The sequence below is a fragment of the Salminus brasiliensis genome, chromosome 1 (assembly GCF_030463535.1).
Source record: "Salminus brasiliensis chromosome 1, fSalBra1.hap2, whole genome shotgun sequence".
Lineage (NCBI taxonomy): Eukaryota > Metazoa > Chordata > Actinopteri > Characiformes > Bryconidae > Salminus > Salminus brasiliensis.
In genome coordinates, this window is record NC_132878.1 from 23,915,374 (window position 1) to 23,941,076 (window position 25,703).

Consider the following 25,703-nt stretch of genomic DNA (forward strand, 5'->3'; position numbering starts at 1 on the left):
AATGGCATGATAATTATTGTTCAGTTCTAATTTAGTCTTAAGAACAAAAAGCCAGAACTCATGGTGGCTGAATCAGAATCAAGTGCTCGCACAGTTATAAATAGCACTGCTCAGTAAATGGAGCATTCTAATGAATCACAGTAAGTTCTGATGAGGGTGCGATGACCAATTTCTCTTGTTCCTCGCGGGTACGTTGTGTCTTCTGAAAAACATGCGCCAACAAATCTCAAGTGTTCTCAATGATTGTATTGAAATGTCAGTTCAGTGATCGCAAATACAGTAATACGTCCAAGTAATCACATGTACCAGTTTCTGTCAGTCATGCAGTACTAGAAGTACGTTGACTCCAAAGTCAGCATGCAGCGTTGATCTCAATGCTGCCTTTCATTTTTATCTGTATTCTCGTTTTTTTGCACTTCTCACTGAACTCATCAGACTCTTTATGAAGTTCATTTTATCTGGGTGGTGGGTTGTCATGTTAGAACGGCCAGGTGTCTTCCCCGAATTGTTCCACAATCTACAACGTTACTGTTTGCTATAGCATTAAGGTTTCCTTTCACTGGAACTAAGGACCTGAAACCACGAAAGACAAACCCACACCTTTATTCCTCCTCTACCAAACTACAGTTGGCACAGTATTTAGGGAGGCAGCGTTCTCCTGCACCTGCCATACCCAGATTATGTGCCGGAACATGCCCAGGAATGCTTGTGGCAAGTGCATGTTTTCTTGGGCCTAACTTCAAGACTGCACCCATGAAAGTTGTTTTTGCCTACAGTTGCTGAAGCCCAAAGCTGCAAATATCGTGTTGGGATCAGCGTAACTTTTGACGCAAAGTGAGTTGGATCAATAGTGACTGAGCGGAGGACTGATCCTGGATCTGAGCCTCATGTTCGGTGGCTTCCAGGCATGGCTGGGGTTATTTTTATTACAGCAAGGTTGAATAAGCTGTAGCACAACTAGCTGATTCAGAGAACGTTGTCCTTAGCGGTGCGGCAGAAAACCGCTTCGTTCCGGGCAAAATATTCAGCTCAGCGCTCTCTTATTTACATTTGTGCTGTGTCATGAGAGAGAAGGGGAGAGAGAGAGAGAAAAAGACAGAGAGGGATGTGGTTGGAGGAGTGCGAGGGCTGGATAAATGCGAGAGAGAGGAAGCGATACGAGGGAAGAGCGCTCTGACAGAAAAGTAGAAAAAAGAGGGGGAAAATCGATGGGCTGAGAAAGAGTCATCATTCTGAGAACAGCGTTCTCCCTTGAATTTCTACATGAGAAGCTTAGACCCAGAGTTAAGAGCTCACTGCTCTTTGGCAGGATGAGTTTTACTACTGTGAGAACTGCCAGGTGTAACACAAATCTCCTTTCTTCAGTTGAGGTACAGTAAAGTGGGCTAAACTGAGGCACAGTAAGTTTGTGACTACACTGGGGTAGAGTGACCTTAGGGGGATGTCAAAACATTCTGATGTTAGTCTTCATTAATTTTTTTATTCAATTAACTGGCTGTGAAATTACTTGGGTACTTCCCTGGTACGGATGAATGACGAGTAAGTGTGCTATTTGCATCCAGCACATGGCAAAGCTGTGCTCTTGAAATTCACCCTGGTTAAGGCCCTTCTTGTTTGTTGTGTGCTTCAATGATGAGTGGTTAGTTTGTAGCTTTTGAGACTAGCGCTTGCTGTTAGCATCTTGGTTGCATATTTGTAGAGCTGTTAAATAATGTGAAACAAAAGAATGAAGAACCCAGAAGAAGCCATGATCAGGGTCATGATGCTAGCCGATGGCAGCCAAGGCCCCTGGAGAGAACACTTGGCCTTGCTCTCTCCAGGGTGGGCAGATGGCATTTTCTCCCCACATCACTTCAGTGCAGTGCTGGCCGATGCATCAGAGCCGGGTACACCATTCTAAACGCATGGTAATGTAATAGCCCAAACCACTTCAGGAGGTGGTCTGAGATGCATTTAATCAGTGGAAACGCATCCGTCTCTCCAATACACACTCAGCAACCAAAACCTCTCCCACCACAACCAAAACTCCTCTTTGCACGACCAAAACCTCCTCCCAGGCAGTCCAAACACAGATGTTTTCTCGTACAGTGTGGAAGTTTGAAGAAATGCATCATGGCATGTAAAATTACAAATTTGAAGGGATCACAGCACAGAAAAAGGCTGAATGGATAAACGATTGGTTGCTGTGTAATGAGTGGATTTGCATATTCTGTCCCACACAGCAATCAGATTTCCGTCCGACTAACAGGAAACACTTTTGACTACCAATTGTAAATGCATGTGATTAACATCTTACCAGGATACAATCCAAATACAGGTGACCAGGTGTAAATGGGGTCAATAATGTTACTGCGATGTTTTTGTTAGTGATTTTTGCTCACTGTTCAGTTTCTAGCTGCAGACTCTCCCACAGGCCCCTTTATTGACTCACTGGTTGTCCTGCTGCTGGCTTTGTGATGAAAAGTGCAGGAAGTTCACTCTTCCGCCTCCCTGTGTGTCTTCCCTGTGCTCCAGACTGAATCACACCTATAACACAGAAACATCTCTGTTCTCTCTGATGTATTTATTCAGTGTTTATTTTTAAGTGATCATCTGGTATGGTCATCACATTTTAATAAATAACATTGATCGACTGTAATACAGCTTTGTTTCTGAACAGTTATTTTAAGCAAAAGAGTACTAAAGCTCCTTCCAATTTGGGGGGAGGAATAAGGAACATTTAAATTGACAGCCTTCTTTTGACTTTTTTGGCTTCAGTTGTACGGCTAACTGACCAATCCTGCGTTATAAAATCGCCTGCTGTACTTTTTGAAGAATGAAACCAGTGGTGGGAGCAGGGAGTACAGTGTGTACATTCTCCACGCTCTCTGTTGGAAAGCTGGATATGAGGCAACCTTGGTACTATTCCTGATTCAGACCTTTACCAACCTGTCTGTTGTTCCGAACACATATTTACACCTACTGAATTAGTACAAACCTGCCGGGTATTGGAACTAAATTATGTTGTTTTCTCTGAGTGTGTTTGTGAGTGCAGGTGCTTGTGCATACCAATGCACAACTCTGTGTGCGCCCTGTACAAATCAACTCCTGATTGGTTCCCTGCTGGTTAGCTTTGATTAGACCAGAATTGCACTTGAGTGCAAAAAGCTTTCTTTCACTTTTATTTTCCTGATTTTATTTTAGGACTGCAAAAATGAATTGCGGTTATATTGCTATATATAGTGATTAATCATACAAGAAATCAGTCTGCAGTATTATTGGATAAATGACACCCTCAGAAACGGACAGATCAGGGTGTCATATCAGTCAAACATTTAGTGATTCATTTGAGGGCGTCAGTCTAGTTGCTGCACCTTTCATAACATCAAAAACTAAATATCATCGCTATGGCCTGTGCAAAAGTTTGGACTCTTTACAGAGGCAGCCCTTGGCAGGAGTTAAGTTTGCAAACACTTTTGTTGGTAAAAGGCTTTCAGCTCTTGTTAGACTTTTTCCCCAGTCGTCCAGGCCTCTACTCCTGTTCAATACCAGTCAGAACTCCAAAACCTGATGGAACCACCCCCTTGCTTCACAGTTGGAATTTATTGTTATTTATTTATTTATTTATTTATTTTTTATGATATTAAAGACAGTAACTGAGCATTAGTAGTTTGCTGAAAACAGTGCGTTTGTTGGGTTAGGTACAGTGGCTGTTTACTACTTCTCAATAAAAAAAAAAATAAGGTAGTGCCAGTGTCGAGTCAAACAAACACTCTCAACTATTATTGCATATTTTAGTATAGTGACTTTTTTTTTTTGTACTAAATCCAATAAAATGATGTATTATATATTCTGATTTGTGCTTTCTTTTTAATGAAACATGCGGTTGTTCGGTGTTCTTTATGTACTGACTATCAAACAATATAAAAAAAAAACAATGTTGTCATATTGCCCTCCTGTCAGGAGAGGCTGTCTGTTAGCCTCAGTCACAGTGACCGCAGGAACAGATTAAAGTGTGATGTGAAGTGTAATGTTTAGTTTGCTCTTTGTGTCTGTGGATGTTTGTATATTGTCAGACTGAAACCTTCGTTGTTTCTTTGTTTATTTAGGACTTCTTGACTGATCTGATGATGTCCGAGGTGGATCGGTGTGGGGAAAATGAGCACTTGATCTTTCGTGAGAACACACTGGGCACCAAGGCCATTGAGGAATACCTAAAACTTGTGGGCCAGAAGTATCTACAGGATGCACTTGGTAAGATATCTGAAGTGTGTGTGTGTGTTAGAGAGAGAAAAAGAGCAGCCCTAATTATCTAAAAATCTGTATTTTAATCACTTGCTCTTAAAGCGATGTTGACCGGCGCAGGCATTTGTTAACTGGTATGGGTTTTCCAATTTTCCATGGGTTTGCTATGATCCTAATACAGGCAGATATATGTTAAGAAAAAAAAACTGTTACCATTTAGGGGAGTATGTACTTGTATGATTCTGCATTTGTAACCTGCTTCAAATAAATGCCTTTTTAAATGTTAAGACAGGTGGATATTCTCCTAATATATACATTGTATTTAATCAGTATTTATGCATCAACATCAACAGGTATACACAAGGAAGATGCCATCCTCATATCAGTATCAGCTTTTCTTATTTCCAACATTGTTGTTAAGCTAACAATGGCATATTTTGCTTATTGTTGGTGTTTTAAAGAAACTAGCAAACCAGCATATTGTAACTTTCAGAACAAATACTTGCTTTTCAGGAGAAGCAAATACATTTTTGGCATTTAATAAATAAGTTTTTCTTTTAAATAATTTTGGACCTATTTTTATTAGGCTATTTGTCATTAAAGTTTGACAAAAGGGAAATATGAATATTTTAATAAGGTTAAATGGGTTTAAACTATACTATATTGCTGATGACCTTTTGATAAGTTTAGATCAATACACACACTCTCAGGTAATCTCTAAAATGAATGAATGCACTTGAGACCCCAGAATGCCCTTAATGCCTGTTTACCTGCAAAAATATGGCTGTGCATTTCACACTACTTATATCAGTAGTGTCTGTGTCTGTGTGTGTGTAAAATGTGGTTGAATCTGTGTACATGTATCTATTTAGGTTTGCATTAGGAGCACATTTGCTGGTGCTGAATAATGTATGGTTGTTTTCTTAGATTAATGTGTCTGTGAAGCACTGTTACATTATTGAACAGCTCACTTCTTTGGATTGGCTGAGACATGTGAAAGTCAAAAAAAGAGATAGACCTGAGTGTCTTTATCCTCAGAGGACCTGAGAGAGAACACTTTATGCTTGGTCATAATCAAAACAATGACAAACAGAGCAAGATTAGAATAATCAGTGCCAAAGATGACTGGACATGGGTTAAACTGCACTCATCCACATGTGCTGCTTTCTTTTTACTGAGGCTTATGCAGGGGGAAGCCTTCTCCTTATAACATAGTCTAACTGCTATTTTCTACCTCTTTACCTCGTGACCCTGTAAAATTAGCTTGCTTTTTTTCTGAACTTGCCATGTGCTGATGCACAACTTCTTACCTGCCATGTTTTAATCCTTAATTACTGCAGCTTTGCCAATATGACACTTCTGTACTAAATCATGGAGATAACATTTCTGATACCTTTTTTTGAGGGTCAGGTATGATTCTTAAAATTGAGTTGCGTTCTAAAACATTAAAAGGAATTCATAAAGTCTTCACAATACAACTAAGCATCAGAGCTTCGTATGTAGACGTTTTGCTCATGCCAATAAATCTGTGGGACTTCAGAAATGAGTAATGAGTTATTGGCCAACTGACACATCAGTCAGTCATTAACTCATATATGTCCCATATAAGGTTCTAATTCTGCTCTCTGATTCTTATTAGGTTTAGGACCCTAGATTTCTTTACAGATGCTTTGGAACAATGTTAAAAAAAAACATTATACGAATTAAAAAATCACATGAACTACTTGTTAAATCATACCTTTAATTTACTTTAATCCCCTGTCCAATTACTATAACAATATGAAGTTATTGCATAGAATACTATATGCATAGAATATGTAATCATTAAGCTTTGATCTCTCTCTCTCTCTCTCTCTCTCTCTCTCTCTCTCTCTCTCTCTCTCTCTCTCTCTCTCTCTCTCTCTCTCTCTCTCTCTCTCTCTCTCTCTCTCTCTCTCTCTCTCTCTTTGTAGGGGAGTTTATTAAAGCTTTGTATGAGTCAGATGAGAATTGTGAGGTAGACCCATCAAAGTGTTCCCCCAATGATCTTCCTGAGCACCAGAGCAACTTGAAGATGTGCTGTGAGCTGGCTTTCTGCAAAATCATCAACTCCTACTGGTAACTATAGCAACAGGCAACACTCCAAGTACAAAATCTCGCTACAGTGGATGATGCTTAGTAAAATGCAAGCATTTGGAATTATAATACCTGACTCTCTGACATCGTTTATACACATAAGAAATAAGAGCATGAGTAAGTGTGCTTAGGAAAGGCCATCACAGAAATGTGTCTGTGCTGGAGACATTAAATATATATTCACTTTGTTAGGGGGAAAAAGTGTTGTATTCTTGGTGGATGTTTTGTTGGCCTCTTATTTGGACTAGAGGTGAGAATTGAAACTAAGAGACTGTACTTACTGTGCTTCTGCTTTTTACAGCGTTTTCCCACGAGAACTTAAAGAGGTGTTTGCATCATGGCGACAGGAGTGTGGTAACCGAGGGCGACCAGACATCAGCGAGCGTTTGATCAGCGCCTCTTTGTTTTTGCGGTTCCTGTGTCCAGCCATCATGTCCCCCTCGCTGTTCAATCTGACCCAGGAGTACCCCGACGACCGCACAGCTCGCACACTCACACTTATCGCCAAGGTCACTCAGAACCTCGCCAACTTCACCAAGTACGTCATGGTTATTGCTAGATGACAGGTGGCAGGTAGAGGTGATTCACATTACTTAATTATGTTATGTTGTGTTTTGCTGCCTGCTTGTGCATGGTGATGTAAACCCATGCCAAAGTCACTTTTGTTCTGGAAATGGGCCTGATGTGGGTAACAAATAATGAAGGCTTATACCCAAACTGTCTCCCTCTCTCAGGTTTGGCAACAAAGAGGAGTACATGTCCTTCATGAACCAGTTTCTAGAGCATGAGTGGACCAACATGCAGCGCTTTCTGCTGGAAATTTCGAACCCAGAGACCATCTCCAACACTGCTGGCTTTGAGGGCTACATCGACTTGGGCCGCGAACTCTCCACCCTGCACTCCTTACTGGCAGAGGTGGTGTCCCAAATGGATCAGGTGAGTTCTCTCACAGTGCCTTTTCTACATTACTGTAGGAAACGGATCTCCTATGCCCTGCAGCGTAGTATGCAGAGTAGTGTATAGTGTGAAGTGTACCAGTACACACTTCAGAGTCCAAGTTCACTTTAGGTAGGTCAAGTGAGGATAGTGCCGTGTAAAGACAGTGGATTATTTGTTTTCTGCAGCAGAACTGTATCTCTGCTAGCTCTAATCTGCTGTTCTTGGTGCAGTGTGCTTGCTATATACGCTCAAGACCCACACTCTTGTTGAAGTTTTTAACACCATTGAGCAGTTCAGGGACCACTATTTGACTGTTATGTTGCTTTGCAACCATAACCTCTTGATTTCCTTACCAGACTAACTTAAATTACTTAAACATTGTCAAATGTATCATGTTGTGCCATGTCACTGTATCATTCCAGATGTGTCTAACAGCACATCTTAACTGTGCTGAAATCACTCTAATGCACAGTTGTTGTTTTTTTTGTGGAGCTGGATGATATGGAAAAATATTATATCATGATAATTGCTGCACTATATCCAATTAAACTGGACTGATATGCTCTAGGTAATTAAATATGCAGTTACTCAGTGTTCTTTAAGTATTGATGATCTCTACATTCAGCAAAGCATACTGTTTATTATGCTAAAATATTGTCCATTTGCCGACCTCTACTTTCATGAATTGTATTACTGTATGAGAGCTCAGTTGCTATGATACTCTTAAAGTTTGAGCTTCTTGTAGCTACTTTCTGAGACTAACTCTACTCTAAAAGAGCGAATTTCATGGCTGCACTTTGGTGTTGAATTATGAATAGCCTGTTTACATAATCTAAAAGGCTCTTTCGCTCACAGGTTTTGAGCTAAACATGAAAAATCCATTGGTCCCCTGTGGCTATAACTGATTAATAGTCGGATAAAGGACATGACGGCATCAAAGATAGATTTAGATGTGATCCATGGAGCAACCACTGTTAGGGTGTTGCGTGCTAGGTTGCATGGGACAAAAACTATCTATGATGTTGCCCTCTCCATCTAAAGCCTTTGATCTCTTTAACGACAGAAACATTGCAGTTACTCAAAAGGCAGCTGAACCAGATCCATTTAAATGATTAAAGATTCGGCCAAACATTTTAAAGCTTTATAAAATTTTTAAACACTTCAGAGGAGCGTTGGAAAGTTGACTTCTGTAGGAAAAAAAGGTGTAAGATTGTCTCTTCCAGGCTCTGATCAAATGTCATTTTGTGTGTGTGTGTGTGTGTGTGTGTGTGTGTGTGTGTGTGTGTATATATATATATATATATATATATATATATATATATATATATATATATATATAGTTATAAATTGTTATAAATTAACAATTTACCATATATTGTTTACCAAGTTATGTACCCTTAGATCCCCACATCACAGGACATTCTAGTTTTTTATTTGTTGTTTTTTTTTTGTGGGGAGGTGGTTATTTTTTTATTTATTGTTTTTTGTTTGTTAAGGGTTTTTTAAGCAATGAAATTGCGAAACCAGCACACTGCATTTCATTCTTTTTTTTTTTTTTTACCTAATTGCTTCTATATTATTCAAAAAACCTCTGACCTATAGTTTGTTTTAATGCTGCCTTTAACTTCTGTCCTCAGACTGCAGGCTCCAAACTGGGTCCACTTCCCAGAATCCTAAGGGATGTTCACACTGCCCTGACCAATCCATCAAGTGTTCAGGTGGCTGCACCCTCTGATCGTGTCCCTTCTCCTCCCGTCCCTGGCTGCAGCATCTCCACTGGTCTGCAGAAAATGTCCATTGACAATGACTTGTCAGGGTAAGGCTTGAGCGTACCTAATAATAACTAATATGCAGGTTAATGTAGTCATGATGTTAACCTTTAAAGAGATGAATAAAAGTTTAACTTTGTTAAATTGTTAAACAATGTTAAACTTTTAAACACAAGTTTCTTTAATGTTTGGTTGTTGACAGACGCATAGCATCAATGAATGTTGTTTGGTTGTACACCTTTAATACTACTATAGGTACAGCCTGTAAGTTCTGCTTTATAATAATTAAAAAACTTAGGACTTGTATGAAGTGCATGTAAAGTAATTATGATTTTATTGATACCTTGCAGTAATTAAAGCAATATTTTGCCAGAATTGGCATTTCTTCACAATCGGAAAGTGTAATTTGCGCTTTATTACAGTAGAGTACAGTTGTATTATTAGTATATTCATATTTTACAGACATATACAAAGTTATCCTGCCTGCTTCACCAGTGCAGAAACCGCAGTGCTGAATCTAGAGTAGCAACGGCAGAAACACTGCTCTCCTTGTTTTAAATGGATTATTTATATTTTAAAGTACCAATGCTACATATTGCTGCTTTGAATATATATTTGGGAATAGTGCTAAATATACTGCACACAACATGTAAGATCCGTCGAGACGTTTAGAATGCAAATATTGTTTCACTCTTGAGGGTTTGCGAAGATTCACAACAGTCTTCACTGACAGCAAGTCCAGACCACAGTCAAGTCAAGACAGATGAAACAAGACGTGAAATGAGCCTTTCTCTTTCGTTCTTTTTCCTTGTCCGTCTTTCTTTGCGGCCAGACAGCCTTTATTGTCTAACTTTAATAAGCCAGACACTGCTAATTTATTTTAACATAATCTCTGGCCAGACAAAACCCTGCCCCCCCTCCTTCTATCCCTCTGTGTCTGTCTCTGTCCTCTGTGTTTCTCTCATATGATCCCCCAGTATATTTATTCTCTCTGCTCTTCTATCTTCTTTTATATATATATGTGTGTGTGTGTGTGTGTGTGTGTGTGTGTGTGTGTGTGTGTGTGTGTGTGTGTGTGTGTGTGTGTCTGTGTGTCTGTGTCTTTGACAACCTGCAATTAAAAGCCCTTTTTTCACTCTGGCTTCCATAAATGTCGTCAGGGAATGAGCTGTAAAGCAGACTGCCCAGTGTCTTTAGAAGAGGGGTTGGCTAGATAAGGCAAGGGCAGGCTCTTTGAGAAGAGAGGCTTAGCAATGATAAAAATAAGGACAGCCTTTGCGGATAAAGTAACAACCAGTGCTGAGTGTGATTTTGGATTTTGATGAGTCATTGTCATGAAAAATAGCTTCTGCAAATTGAGTGAGTGAACAAGCTTAACCCGAATTAGTTGCTCGTACTTCTTCCAGTTACCTGTGTGGTTCTAGTTGAGTCATTTGCATGCTTACTTTTAGTGGAAAGTCAAATAACAGTGTTATGAAGATGAATTGTGTCTTATTGCATGCAGTATATCAAGTCATTAAAATAGTTTGAAGAGAGGGTCTTGGCCAGAAACCCAAGAGAACATATTTGGCCCTGCTTAACTGGATGTAGGTTAAGAAACCTGAGAACTAAGTGTGAACATATTTAGCAATCTATGAAAGAAATAAATGTCATATACTGTCATCTTATGTTTTTGTGTGGAACTGACAGTCACTATTTAACTAATACTACCGGATTCTGTTTCGTTTGTGACCCAGTAAAATAATATATGCTAATATTATCCCCTTTCCTTTTGCTCCTCTTGTTCAGCCTGGTAGACTTCACACGGCTTCCGTCTCCAACCCCCGAGAACAAGGACCTCTTCTTTGTCACTCGCTCCTCCGGCCTGCAGGGCTCCCCCGCCCGCAGCTCTAGCTACTCAGAGGCCAACGAGCCTGAGCTGGGATTAGCCAATGGCAGCAAGAGCCTGTCCATGGTGGACCTGCAGGAAGCCACCAAAGCTCTAGAGCTCGTGCCGGTCCCGGAAGGGCACGTTGAGAAGCACATGGTGGCCTGGAATGCCCGGACACCCCAGGGCAACCTGCCGGGAGGTCCCACGCTTCACAGGCCAGGACCAAAGCCCACTGCCCCGGGAGCGGATGGGGTTCCAGGGCGGCCGACACAACTTCTGGCGCCCCTGTCTTTCCAGAACCCAGTGTATCAGATGGCAGCAGGGTTACCCCTGTCACCCAGAGGGCAAACGGGTGGTGATTCAGGTTCCGAATGCCACAGCTCAGTCAGTTCTCACAGTAACAACGAGGAAATGGGCGGGGCAGGGGCAAGCAAGCTTCCTTCCAGTTTCCTGAACCATGAGGAGTTGGCAAGGCGCTCAGGAGAGTTCTCTCGGAGGCAGCTGTCGCTTACGGAAACGCAACACTCAAGTCAGCCCACCGTCCCACGGCAAAACAGTGCTGGTCCCCAGCGGCGCATAGATCAGCCTCCTCCACCTACGCAAGCCGGTGCTCCTCGCGGACGGACTCCGCCCAGCATGCTCAACTCCACACCCTATCCGCGTCCTTCCAGTGGCAGCGTGATGTCTTCATCGCCCGATTGGCCGGGAAGTGGGGCGCGGATTAGGCAGCAGAGCTCCTCCTCCAAAGGGGACAGTCCAGAGATGAAGCAGCGGACGCAGCACAAACAGGTGCTTTGTCTGTTACCTACCCCAATATTGCAGTCATTTCAATAGTTGGGTAGTTAATAATGGTTAGTTATGTCTAGAAGAATTTGTGCCAACATGCCAGACACACACAGAACCACTTGTATCACCGGCTGTCTGTGCAGAGTATAGTATAGGATTGATAGGATGGTGTGATTGAATGGATGGGAAGGATTGATGGATTAAATGGTTGAATGTGTGGATAAATTAATGGAAGGAAGGGTTGGATGGCTATAATTGTTGGCTAATTGGTAGGGTTATAGGATAGAAGAGATGATTGTATAGATTGAATGGGTGGATGGAGGGCTAGGATGGATGGATGGAAGGGATGCATGAATGGGTAGGTTGTATGGAATAAAGGGTTGGTTTTTCCATCCATCCTCTTCATGATTTGAATATAAGGGATGGATGGAAAGAGGGTTGCGTGGATAGAGGGATGGCGTATCTTAATATCAGGGAAAATGCAGGCTGTGGTCTGAGCCTCTGTCACTACAGATTTAGATTATTGTGGATAACGCTTGCTTGTAAACTTCTGTTATTATTTTAGCTTATTTACAGTAAGGAGAGAGTTGAATTGAATCATTCTCAAAACTCTTTATGAGAGCGTCAAAAGATGTCCCAGAACACTGGCTGAATGGATGCACCCTTTCATGAAAGCACAGATGGACAGATAGCTGCCTGGATGAATGAATATTGTAATTAGAACATATCAGTGGAAAATCCTTCAAGTTGTTTTTATGCTCTTGGCCTCTTTCTCAGTATATTCAGTAATTGTGCTGCACTAAGAGATTGCAGTGATCAGGATTTAATCACAGTAATTAATGGACGGCCTGAGTGTGTGTGTGTGTGTGTGTGTGTGTGTGTGTGTGTGTGTGTGTGTGTGTGTGTGTGTGTGTGTGTGTGTGTGTGTGTGTGTGTGTGTGTGTGTGTGTGTGTGTGTGTGTCTGTAGCAGAGTGGATAATGACAAGCCTCTTTAGATTGTGGAGACAGTGTGTTATCTGCTCTGCTCTGTACATACACACGCATGCAAACACTATTCTATCCATCTTTGATACATGTAGATATACACACACATCCAGATTAGGCTGGCACTGTAGTTCACCCCTTGTGCATTACGGTCTCCCTCTGGCTGTAATCTCTGAAGAATACACACATGGTGCACCCACACACAGTCATTAAATGGTTATTAGAGTTGACCCCTTGTCCTAACTCCCCTATCTGTCTTGTACGAACCTTTAACAGCTTCATTCACAGTGACACAAGGTCAGAGGTCCTGCAATTAGTTACTTCCTTTAATCTGTCTTAAAAGAAAGAATGCCCAACCACATGACCGACATTGTGTGTGTCCTCCATTTGAACCATAGACCATTCCTCTTATGTAGTGGGTGTAGATCTCACGATGAATTTCATATCATTACTTGATTATTTGATTAGACTAAGTTAGAACCACATATTATCCAAACATATTATCCTGCATTAGAGGCCACTGTGTGGCCAAATTATAACCTGCAGATTTTAAAAGGAGCCGTATTCCACCTAAACACAGTGAAATGTCTTTTTTGAGTATAAGTAACAGAATTAAGGCAATCCTTATTATGGCATATTGTATAATGGTAGGCATGTAGATTATATGTCAATGTTTCTGGACACCCCTTCTAATGAAGCAGATAAACACGAACCTATTGGCACCATGCCTAATGGCAGGCGTGGTCTATAGGAATGTAAGTCCCCCCAGCATTGAGCAGTGGAACTGTGTTCTCTGGAATGATGATGCTACATCCAATACTTTTGGGGTAAGTTGGGGAGCTGTCCTCACTAACGCTTTTGTTGCTGAATGCAAAAAATAATAATTCACAGCAGTGCTCCAAAATTGGAGCATTTTTTTCCTTTTGATCCCTAGATCAATTGACTGAAACAATGAATGAGCAGATGTCCCAATATTTTGTCCATAGCGTTTATATTACCTTACAGTAAGAAGCAGGACTGGTAGACAACCACTTTTCCTATTTTTGTTTTTAATATTATTATTTATATTAGCATATTATAATTCCATATTTCCCACAGAGAAGGCTGAATCAACACATGACACACACTAGAACATTTCCAGTACTTTCTGTTAGCCAAAGTCGCAATATAAATGACTTGTTCTGTGCTGGGTTTAACTGCAATTTTATATTCGTATATAATGTTATTTTCCTGTTCAGTAAAAAAAAACAAAAAAAAAAAACTAATCATAGCTCAATTAATCACAAATGGAACATTTTTGACAGCCCTTATCAGGATATAACAAAAAACATTCTAACAGGATAAGTCAGACAGAAGCGTTTATGCATATCTTCACTGTCGTAACAGAGCTTCAGTTATACCGAGCTCTTATACCTTAATGATACTTTCTGTAGTTGATTTAAATAATTGACTGCCATTGTAGTGTAAATGTGTTGTGGCACATCGACTATAATCATCCCTGTGAGAGGAGGAGGATGATTATACTCAGCGGTCCAGCGATGAAGGGGAGAGCAAGGGCATTTCCTACCCCACAATGCTTTGCACCCTCTACCGGGATTTGATTGATTGGTTTGAATGATTGATGGAAAACTCTGGGCTGCACCAGTACATCTCTCTGTCTCTCTCTCTCTCTCTCTCGCTCGCTCTCGCGTACGCTCTCGCTCTCACTCTCTTGCTCTTGCGTACGCTCTCGCTCTCTGTTATTGACTGTGGGGTTACCAAGGCCATATCTATATCTCTGGGTGAATAGATGGCTCTAGGCGCTAGGAAGTTATCTTGTGGCACATAGACAGAAAGATGCTTTCTGATGCTTTTTCCACTTTTACAGATCGAACAAACTGAAAGGAAGTGAATCCTCCTGTTACATTCTCACACACCTCCACCGTGCAAACTCTCCCCATATTGTCATGCTAATTAATATCCACAATTCTGTGGCATTATCAGTGTCTGTGTTGAACTGTATTTCAGAATGCCTATCCTTTGGTGGTGTGGTGCGTTTGTTTTTCTGAATATAGACCAATTGTCCATTAAAAGTTTGAACAGACTTTTCTTTTCCAATGAATGTTGGCTTTTCTCTGTTACTTTTTAATGAAGTAAGTTTGTGTTGTCTTAAAACAGGTAGTTGTTATTTTGGGTTTATTTAACTTCAACCCTCATTATTCGTGTTCAACAAAATGCCATCCTTATTATGAAGTCCAAGGTTAGTTAAAAAATAATAAATCTTGGTGACCCCACAATTTTGATTGCTACTGTGCATGTGCTTGTCCTGTGGTGACTTTGGATGTTTCTTCACATGAATGTTTCTTCATGTAGCTTCACTGTGCTCATGCTTGTGTGTGTGTGTGTGTGTGTGTGTGTGTGTGTGTGTGTGTGTGTGTGTGTGTGTGTGTGTGTGTGTGTGTGTGTGTGTGAAATAGGCCCCTTCCCCAGTGATTCCCAGTGCTTTGGACCGAACTGCTGCCTGGCTGATGAACATGAATGTGCCATACTTGGAGCAAGACTCAGAGACAGATCCACGCAGGGATGAGCATACACTCAGCGACAAGGTAAACAAGCCCCTCACACACATGCACAACCGTCACCAACGCCAAAACACACATGTTGTGTATCCAGTGTATTTCCTGTGTGTTCAATTTAAAGGCGCAATTCACATTTCTGTTTAAGAAGACATTAGCATGGTCATTTTGAACGGATTCATCCTTAAAGTGACCATTCAGCAAAACTAGATAGCATTTAAAACCAATTAGTTGCTTCACTTGCTTCAAACTGCATGTTTTTTCAAAGTCAGCTCAAATAGATCTAATGTAGTTTGTGATACTGTATGCCTGTGTGACACTACATCTATATGTCAGGTTATATTGTAATATACCCCACCATTGAGTGTGTGTGAGAGATTTGTGCCTTTGCTCTCTTTTGTTGCATTTACCTTAATTTTCCATTGCTTTCCCTGTCTGACACCTTTTGTATCAGGGCATCTGGGCATTCTGTATCTGGGCCTCCCATCTTTTCTTCCACTTGTGGGTCAGGGACAGCAGTTTAGCATGGTGTGCTGCTTTTGCATCTAATATGAATAAAGTCCCTTCAGTTGTAACCAGTTTTATTTCTAATTGCAATGATGTAAAATCAGGGTTGTCACTGTTTATATTACTAATTGAGGAATCAACTTTTATTTTAATAAGGTAGAAAAATTGTAAATATACATTATCATGCAAATTTCCAGGTAATTTTTGCCAGTTCACTGTGGAGGCAATTTGTAATTAGGCGTCTATGCTGTTTAATCCAGTTCAGCTCCAGAGACAATGCTGTTTATGCCCACACTTCAGTATAATGCGGAATATGTAACCAGTGGTAGGTCCAAAACTGTTCTCTATAATTATTAGAAGTGTTAATGCTCCCCATATGCAATCATTTCCTTCTTTAGCAAGAGATTGCTAGTCAGATGGACTTATTTAGTGTTGTAAATTTTTGCTGGCTTAATCAAACACATCAGTGGCAGAGCTAAAGAAGAAACAGGAATGCAAATGATTCAGTATTTGTGCTGCGTTGTTGAGCAGTTGCAAAAGGCGACTGTGGTCTGTTCTACGGAACTGAATGACACTTTGCAACAACACTAGAGGCCTTGCTCGACTGCCCAAGATCAAGAGAGAAAAGTACAATGCTGAACAAAAGCCGAACTCATTGTGTCAGAGCAATGTGAGGAAAAAGTGCTTCTCGTGAGACACAGGACATTTTAAGCAGCTGTGAGGAGACAGGAGAGTCAGTTCACCTAAACCTGTCTTTGGAAAGCTTTTTATAAATCTGTCTGTTTTGAAACTAAAGTGAATTCTTGCTTTTGTTTTTGCTGTGAAGATGATTGCAATTCTAAAAATATATATAGAGAGAGAGAGCGACCCAGTACTGCATATAGAAGTACTGAGGTTCAGGGCCAACAACCATATTAAAGCATTGAAGTGTCATTGAAGTGTATCAGAATAATAATGTTGAATTCTCCCAGTTTTTGTTTTTCAAACACTTGCATGTCAAATTGACTGTATACAAGCCATACAAATAGATCTGCATGACTATTGATTGCATTCAGCAAGAAGAGCATTAGTGAGATTGAAATGTTGGATGATCACCACCCACCTCATCCCCAACTTTTTGCAGAAGCACTGGATGCAGCATCATCATTCCAGAGAACACTGCTCCACAGCTCAGTGTTGGGGGGGCTTTATACCCCTATAGTTCATGTCTGGCATTTGTTATGGTGCCAGTAGGTTCATGTTTATCTCCTTCTTTAAAAAGTCCTCTTCTATTGGCAGTACTTTTTTACAGGGACTATACAAGCTATGAGTGCTTAAAGTAGCTGAATGTATTCATTAGAAGGGGTGCCCACAAACCTTTGTACAAAGTGTCTGTAAGATACTTTGCATATCATTGTTGTTGCTAAATTCTGTATTTCTCTATATACTTATTAAATCCATTTTTTACCATTTGAAAATGGCACCTGTCGTTTACATTGGGTAAACAATTCCTGCTGAATGGACAGTGGAATGGACAATGGAAATCGGGGGGTGGGGTGAGGTAGGGTTGGTCATAGTACACTGTTGGAGTAATGTATACTGTTTTTAAAAATGGTTTCCTCATTTCGGAGTAATGACATTGTGCTATGGCAGCAATGATGCAATGTGATTACATTCCCGATCATGCTTGCAAGGCCCCCTGGTGGCCAGGGCTGTAGTCAGCAGCTCTTAAAGTCTACTAGTTAATATGGCCTTGAATTGAACAAGCTTCTACAGTCTAAGACACTACCTATAATAGCATGGTAGAGCGACTGCGTAGTTATTCACCTGAGGATCCAACATCTAACCCAATCCTGGGTGATGAAGTATTTGTAGTAGAGAATCCCCATCACCCCCCCAGTTCCAGAAAAATACAATCCTGGCTAAATCTCTGTCAAGAAAACCAGCCTATTTAAATTAGCTGTAGCCCACAGGATTGTGCTACCTACAGTTGTTTAGTTTTTTTTTTTTGTTTTTTTTTTTTTTTTTAAATGGTTAAATGTTCATACTGAGAAACCATGTTTAATGCTCAATAAAGGGGTTTAATGTAAGACTGACACTGAGCAGCTAATATTCATGAGGCTGACTTGCAGTGCCACTGGCTTATCAAACAGCATCTTTTATATTGGTGTTGAATTTCTTATATGATGAAGATGATGCTCTTGTATTGTCCCCTGAACTTATCTATGCTCTGTTTTTGCCTCTCCCACTCCCTTTATTTTCTGCTCTATTCCAGATTTGGTTTAGTGTTTGTTTGTGTTTTATTGGAGTAAGTGGCTAGAACTGCTTTCATATATGCATTGCCCGCAACAGACAAACAGATTTCTGGAAAACTGCTTTCCAACAATGTTTGTTTAAAAAAAGTTCTGATCCAGTTCCAATGACGAAATACAGATCCAGTATTGTTCTTTCAATTGATGTGTTTATCTGCCAGTTACTTACAATTGTGCAGTAAAACTAATTTATTGTAGCCTCTGCATAAAGGGACAAACATGATTTCTCACTTACGTTTTTTTGTGCACACCACGACACAGAAAGCTTACTGGATTCCGCCATGTTTTTCTAGCAAAACAGATGGAGATTAGAGTAGAGTAATGGGGCGTTGAGGAGTAAATCAGAGTGATTGATGATCAGTGTAAACAGAGATAAAGGTTTGTTGTTTTTCAGATAGGTTTTCTTGTTCCGATGTCATTGCTAAAAGACAGAAAGTAAGAAATGAGCGGGGAAATTCACTAATGCTAATTATGCCTGGATCAGAACCAAGAACAGTGTTTCTGATTAGATCAGACTATCCCTAGATTTGTGAGCATGGCTAAAGAATGATGTTTTATTAATGAAACTGAACTGAATCAAGTTGATCAGCATTTCCTTTTTTTGTACCTTTACCAAGTTCTTTACATTTCAACTGACTAACAAAGATCCATTTTCTCCATCTCTTCCTCAGTACCAGGCTGAGATAGTTATGCTGCAGGAGAAGCTGCGTATGTCTGTGCAGAAGCTGGAGGAGTGTGAGCTGCAGTTGCAGGGGCAGGACGAGCAAGCACAGAAAATGCTCCTGGAGTACCAGACCCAGCTGGAAGAGGCAGAGGAACGCCTGCGCCGCCAGCAGGATGACAAGGACCTGCAGATGAAGAGCATCATCAGCAGGTGGGAGAGAGGATCACAATTAAATCCCTGACCTTAAGACTACTGGTTTTGTAGTTATTTAAAAGTTTGTAGTTTCATTTTTTATGAAACAGTTAAGTTCTTTTCACAGTTCACCAGAGTTTGATTCAATTCAATTATTTTAGCGTTCTCATTATTCTGATATATTTTTAAGAACACACTAAACAAACAAGCGTGCCTGGAGGGGCTGTAAATGCAGCAGTGAATTATAGCTACTACATCAAGCATATTTTAAAGATGTCTGCAACTAAAAAATTGCCCAAGAAGTTTAATTATTATTATAATAAGTAGAATCAATTCTAACATTCAGAAACGCCACCTTCAGGTATCATTTTTCATTTTTACACCCAGGTCAGGATGGAATTGGAAGCAAACAGAATCTGAAACACAGAACTTGGGGCTGTGTGGTGCGCACAAGCTGCTATTTGACTGCCGTTCTTTATCATTAGCGCTGAGCTTCTAACGGGCAGGATGGAGGGGAGCTGTCAGCGTGCGTTTGGCTTTCATCTAGTCTCTGCTTATTGAGAGCTGTCTTCTACAGGGATAGAGCAGACAGCTATTTGAGACAATTACAAAGTGTCTAGAAACCCAGACGGAGAGGATCGAGCAGCCTGGGATACATTTATATAGTGAGAGGAAATTGCTTCTCTGTAGTTGCAAAAACGTGCATACTGAGTGTTAAAATGCCTCTGTGTTGTTGATGCAGGTTGATGTCTGTCGAGGAGGAGCTGAAAAAAGATCACGCTGACATGCAGGCCATAGTCGACTCCAAACAGAAAATCATAGATGCACAGGTACGTGTGTGTTCTGTCTGCCCCCTGCTGAAGCCCGTTTTAAATGAAAAGGGCATTCGGCAATTAGTGAAACAGTCCATGTAAAATGGTCCTTTGGCAGAAATAAAAAAATGTGCATTTTTTTATTAATATTTTTTTTATTTTGTATTTTCTAAAACTAATGAAATGTCTTGGGTAAATAAAAAGAAGACTTGGAACCCTAAATCCAGTGACCTTTTAACCAGTGAAGAATGCCCTGATTTCCTGTGATTCTTTACTAAACAATTACTACTAAGAATGAACTCCTATTCACGGAATTCACAGATGAACTAATGGCTATTTTCTCTTAGATGTCAATACATAAGCATTATGTATAGATTTACGTAGATAGATGTATGTAGGTGATATCCACAAATGTAACTTTCTGTATAAGATTACGTATGTAGTAAAATGAACCAAAAAAAGGTAATTTAGTCCAGCATCACCTATTCTCAAATATTCTGCTCTTCTGGAGTTCAATAAATACATTGTTAAATATTGGTTAGAAATATCTGTCAAATATAATTATTAGTCTAATGCTGCTGATTTGAAAAGAAATGATCTGCTGTTATGGAGATGGTTTTAATATCAGCAGTATTGCTGATATGCTAATCGTTTCCGTAACTCAGGACATGGCATACCTGCCTGGTTTTCTGATAGATATTATCTCTCCCTCTCTATGTCTCTCTCTCTCTCTCTCTCTCTCTCTCTCTCTCTCTCTCTATATATATATATATATATATATATATATATATATATATATATATATATATATATATATATAATCTCTTTCAAAATACTTCTTTACTTCACTTGAGATCGGCAAGTAAAAACTTTTTTGTAAAAACTAGAGAAAAGTTTTTGTAAAAAAAAAAAGGTTTTGTACTTTTAAACTTCTTTTAAAACGCACACATTCACATTTCTCTAGTATTAACCACCCGCACTTTCCTAATAAGAAATGAGTGTGCACATAAACACATTTGCAGTAAGATCACTATTCCAACTCTGAACACAGCATGAAAACTTCATTAAAATACAGCAGTGGACTGAGAGTGATGTGAATCTGAGCCAAAATGGCACCAAATGCCTTTAAAATTTAATTTAGAAAACTTCTCTCTACCTCCCCCCGCTGGTCTCTCATTCTCAGCAGCCTTTGATCATCTCTACATACTTATTTAAATTCCAATTCACTTTTCACTGATTAATCATTAAAGTAGTACATGAGTGGCTCTGGAAAATACTCTTTGCAGAACTCCAGCGTGTAGAGATACCGAGGTATTGCGAAGAATTATGGTGCTACTTCCCATTTTTCCTGTCTTATGTCTGTCTGATTCTTTATGACACTACATCCCATTATCATACTCATCAGTTAAATTCAGCCAGTATGCATTAATGGCACAAGACACAGTGCAACATCTGGACTGTGAATGTTATGGTTATGTTATCAATATTGGATCATAATGGAACATTTAAGATTTTATATACACAGTACTGTACATATCTCAACAGGGTTTTTCTGACTGCAATTACACGCTATTACATTAGAATAAATAAAAAAACATCAGTGACTTTCAGTTTCCAGTATTTTGGTCTCTCCCTATTCACAGATGAGAGCCTGCTCTTGTGTGACTGGAAATACCTTTGGTTCAGCTCAGCATTTTGTAAATTGCCATCAATGTGTGATACAGTTGTAGTGTAATAAAGCCAATGCCAAATATCAGCACGGTTAGAGTGTTTAAAGGTGGGGTTTATTACTGGAATATCCTGATCAGTTATGATCATGTGAAAGTAATTGTGCTTTAGTTAAGTCTTGTGTTCTGGCCTTACTCTCTGTTTACTGTGTTGTTTGTTTTGTTGTCTGCATTACTGTTTAAAAAGTTCCTCCAGTCCTTGTTTCATTCAAATCATGGAAATATTCAAGGTTTCTTAAAACAGTTGTCATCAAACTGTTGTAAACTTTCCTCAAATTAGCAAACCCCTCTCTCTTCCTTCTCTCGCTCACCTCAAATGAGGAAACCTCTCTCTGTTGCTGTATACCATACTTATATATCTATCTATCTCTCTCTCTCTCTCTCTCTCTCTCTCTCTCTCTCTCTCTCTCTCTCTCTCTCTCTCTCTCTCTCTCTCTCTCTCTCTCTCTCTCTCTCTCTCTCTCTCTCTCTCTCTCTCTCTCTCTCTCTCTCTCTCTCTGTCTCTCTCTCTCTGTGTGTGCATCTCTCTCTCTCTGTGCATCTCTCCAGGAGAAGCGGATAGCATCTCTGGATGCTGCCAACGCCAGGTTGATGAGTGCTCTGTCGCAGCTGAAGGAGCGTTACAGCATGCAGACACGTAACGGCATCTCGCCCACCAACCCCACCAAACTGCAGATCACCGAGAACGGAGAGTTCCGGAACAGCTCCAACTGCTGAAGCCAGCCTGCAGAGATTTATGGCTTAATCCAGACAGAAAGCGCAGGGCGGAGTGCAGGGAAGACACAGCCAAGACGGTGCTGATGTAGGAAAGAGACTTGGAAAGGCAAGGGAAATGTCAGCGTGCAGACAGTGTTGGTTTGGAAGTTGGCTCCTGAACCGTGCTTGTGAAGAGCTGGTAAATAATATGATGAGCACTGTGGAGCAAAGATAAGCAGTAAACCTCGAGGGGTGTCCACTACTTCAGTTTAGGGTGAACCACTAGATGTAAATCTCTGTTCTAGAGTACCTATACGTCAACAAGTGAACTTCCAAACAGTGACCTACCTGGTACGTACTGCTGACGTATAGACACTACCTTCTCTGTCCCTCCGCAGTAGCTCTAGCCTCAAATCTCCAGTGTCCAGTGGTTATGTTGAAAAAGCTGTATTTTATTATTCATAATAACTCATGCGTTCGGTCCCCTTTGGTGTTAACCTAGATGCCAAGCTAGCAAATGAGTAATGCTGCCTCCTCCTAGAACATCGAGCGCTCGCCTTGCATCCACATCTACTGCACTTTCTCTACATGCTCCAGCTTCCCCTACATAGTGCACTTTGAAAGTTCTTCAAAAAGAGAAGCCTTAAGAATGGAATGCAGCTTCACCCACCCCCCCCCCCCCTCCATCTCTTCCTGAAGAAATTAACGGTTTTTCTAAACCATGTTTCAAGTGTTTACAAGGCATGGCTGCAAAGAGTGACGTATAAAACCTAGTCTTTGCAAATAGATGGATTTGGTTTTATAAGCAGAAATATATATATATATATATATATATATATATGGTCGAATGCAGCACTTTGGGCACCACTGGTTTGATTTCTAAATGTAAATACAATCTTTTGCAGAGAACTCACTTCTGCACTTTTTAATCCACAAATACTGATTATTTGCTGAATTGAACACACTTAAAACATGTGGCATAGACAAAGCTAATGACGCATTTTATTTGTTTTATTTGTTTAGCAAATAATTATAAACTGTGCATTACAATGTGCTTTATATTATCCACTGAAGTCGATCAGTTCTTCCTGAGACCAAGTAAACCAGGTGTGCACCTGGTTTCAGTCTTGGGTCATTATGCATTATTTATTGCCATAATTTACACTTAAAGGGGCCTCTGTAGACTCATAAATTTATTAGTTTGATGCGATTGGCCGTGGATAGAGAAGTTAATTTGTTCTGTGCCTAGTTGAGCTACTTCCTCGTTGTAATCCGCACAAGCTGCAGTTTCAATTCTAACTGTATCCCCCCCAATCACTCCTGTATAAGCTCTTATATATACTTTCATATAACCTTATCAGCAAACCTTTGGCTTAATCGCTTTATAAGCTTTTACTGCTTTCTTCGAAGGCCAGGTCGGTTGTCCACTAATCTGGTGATTTGTGTGACACTCTCGCAGCCCTACCAGGTGTAGTCCAGGTTTCTGCTCACAGAGCTTGTATATTTTTGTATTTCTGTTCTGCTGTACAAAAAGAGTCGCCTGCTTTCCTCAAGCCTAGCAAAGCAGTAAGATGTGAGGCTTCAGATTTGATTTTACAGTTTATTTTGCCAGTAAGGAACATGAGAGAAATGTGGCACTTGTTATTTAATTTTTTTTTTTTGTTAAGTATATATAAATATATGGCGATGCATAAGCATTGGGTGTTGGGACATAGTTGAAGATTTTTGACCTAATCTTCTTTAAAAGGTCAATCAGTGATTAATTCTGCTGTAGCAAGACAAGGTGTGTCCTGTAAATAATCTATAAAAGAAAATGAAATATATACATAGATTTTTTATATATATATATATAAATATACATACGCACACACACACATTGATTTAGAACTTAAGATCTTACTGCTGTTTCCGCTTTTTTTTTTTTTTTTTTTTTAGTAGTCGGCTGTGGACGGCGTTCTCTCGTTGTTGATTCACGAAATTCGTTTTGGTCTGTAAAGCAAAAAGATTTGGGGGCTGTAGATCACTCAGAGGTGTTAACGCTGGTTTACTGAATATATAAAGCACAAACTCGAGCTTCATTATGCCCTGTTAAATGCCTATGCACTGTTTTTCTTTTTCCTGGAACTGCATACAGTTTCTCTTATGCAGAAGTAATATCCCCAGATTTTGACAAATTCCTCTTCAGAACTTCAGATTCAGTTCCTCCGCTGTCTGTCACTGACCTGATAAGACATTTCCAGCATACATAATGCTTCATTTCTTGGTTTTGAACTGAAACGATCGGCCAACAATCTGAAACCAACAATCAAGCATTTGAACATGTAGCAGTAGATCAGAATGCGTTTCTCTCATTTCAGTGACCCAGACAGGCAGACGTGTAAGTGAAGAGGTTCAGTTACGTACACTTTTTTGTTTCGGCTGTACTCAGTCGATCTGCCCATGTATAAGTAGCTAATCAAGGTGCTCCTTCGTGGGTCAGTGCTACAGTCCTAGCACTTTACTAGAGTCTGTTATTGATTCTTTTTAATGTGGTGCTTAATTCTCACACTTCTATCTAGCGGATTTGTAGCCAACGACACCATGTGTGAACATGGGCTGCAGCGATGTTTTCTTTTACCGGTGTTTAAGATTCAGAGTGGTAGCATAAAGGGACCACGCATTTCAAGAGTTTCCGTTGCTAGCATCCAACTGTGGTCACCAAGGCTGGCCAAATGATGAACCGCCACATTTCTGAGAAGCGCCATGAACTGTACAGAGCAGCTTACAGACAGGACTATTTGCTGATGTCTCCAGGTTCTTTATCGACAGACTTGTGTCTTTTTCTGCCATTTTTTTCTTTGTTAGATCTAGAACATCAGATAACTCACAGTGGAACATGTTCTTTACTCATCAGTTCTCAGCAGTCTGTGTGGTATATTAGCTTTGTCAAAAGAGACCTGAATCTATAAATGAATTCAAAACTACGTTGTATGTTTTATAATCCTTGTAGAAAGGAGTTTTGTAAGTATGTTTAAAGTAAAGTATTGGCTGGACTCTGGCTTCTTTTGAGGACAATGACGAGAACAATAATGTACAGAGAGATATGTCCATGTTAAGAACTATAAAATTGTGGCTGTGCAATTTATGTACATTTGCAACTAGGATAATAAAAATTTTATTTAGCTATTTTATACATCTGCTTGTCTGTCTTCATTTCTTTGGGGGGGGGTTCAGACATATTTCCCTTTTCCAGAACTAGAAGTTTTCCTCCTGTTCTTTTAGATGTTCTGATGCTTGTCATTATAAAAGAAACTTTGAGGCCCACAGTTAAAAAGTTAGTGTGAACCTACTGCATTTTCCCAAAACCTATTTATGACAGTTTTATATTACAAATCAGGGCTTTTTTTGCATGTGTAAACATTTATATTAAAACTTAAAAATATATTTTTCTACGAGAGCCAAATGCTTAGATGGAAATAATCTGTATAAAGATGTTATTAAAGGAAATGTTTGGTCAGTTATGCTAATATTGCTAACTGTGAATGGAAACAAATAACCACCAATTAGCAACATTCTAGCTTCCATTCTTTGG

The 25,703-nt window shown here is 39.9% G+C and overlaps 1 protein-coding gene across 4 annotated transcripts in view; it reads left to right on the forward strand.

Moving 5' to 3' along the window:
* dab2ipb (DAB2 interacting protein b) overlaps positions 1-25,304 on the forward strand; it is a 166,563-nt gene extending 141,259 nt beyond the window's left edge. For all 4 annotated transcript variants that reach the window (XM_072674954.1, XM_072674949.1, XM_072674941.1 and 1 more), the window contains 10 exons: positions 4,089-4,233; positions 6,177-6,321; positions 6,641-6,877; positions 7,074-7,275; positions 8,916-9,094; positions 10,836-11,706; positions 15,145-15,273; positions 18,713-18,915; positions 19,640-19,727; positions 21,986-25,304. In XM_072674954.1, the coding sequence (XP_072531055.1) occupies positions 4,089-4,233; positions 6,177-6,321; positions 6,641-6,877; positions 7,074-7,275; positions 8,916-9,094; positions 10,836-11,706; positions 15,145-15,273; positions 18,713-18,915; positions 19,640-19,727; positions 21,986-22,153 (2,367 nt within the window). In that variant the 3' untranslated portion in view covers positions 22,154-25,304. The remainder of the gene's footprint in view (positions 1-4,088; positions 4,234-6,176; positions 6,322-6,640; positions 6,878-7,073; positions 7,276-8,915; positions 9,095-10,835; positions 11,707-15,144; positions 15,274-18,712; positions 18,916-19,639; positions 19,728-21,985) is intronic.
* The last annotated feature ends 399 nt before the right edge of the window (positions 25,305-25,703 follow it).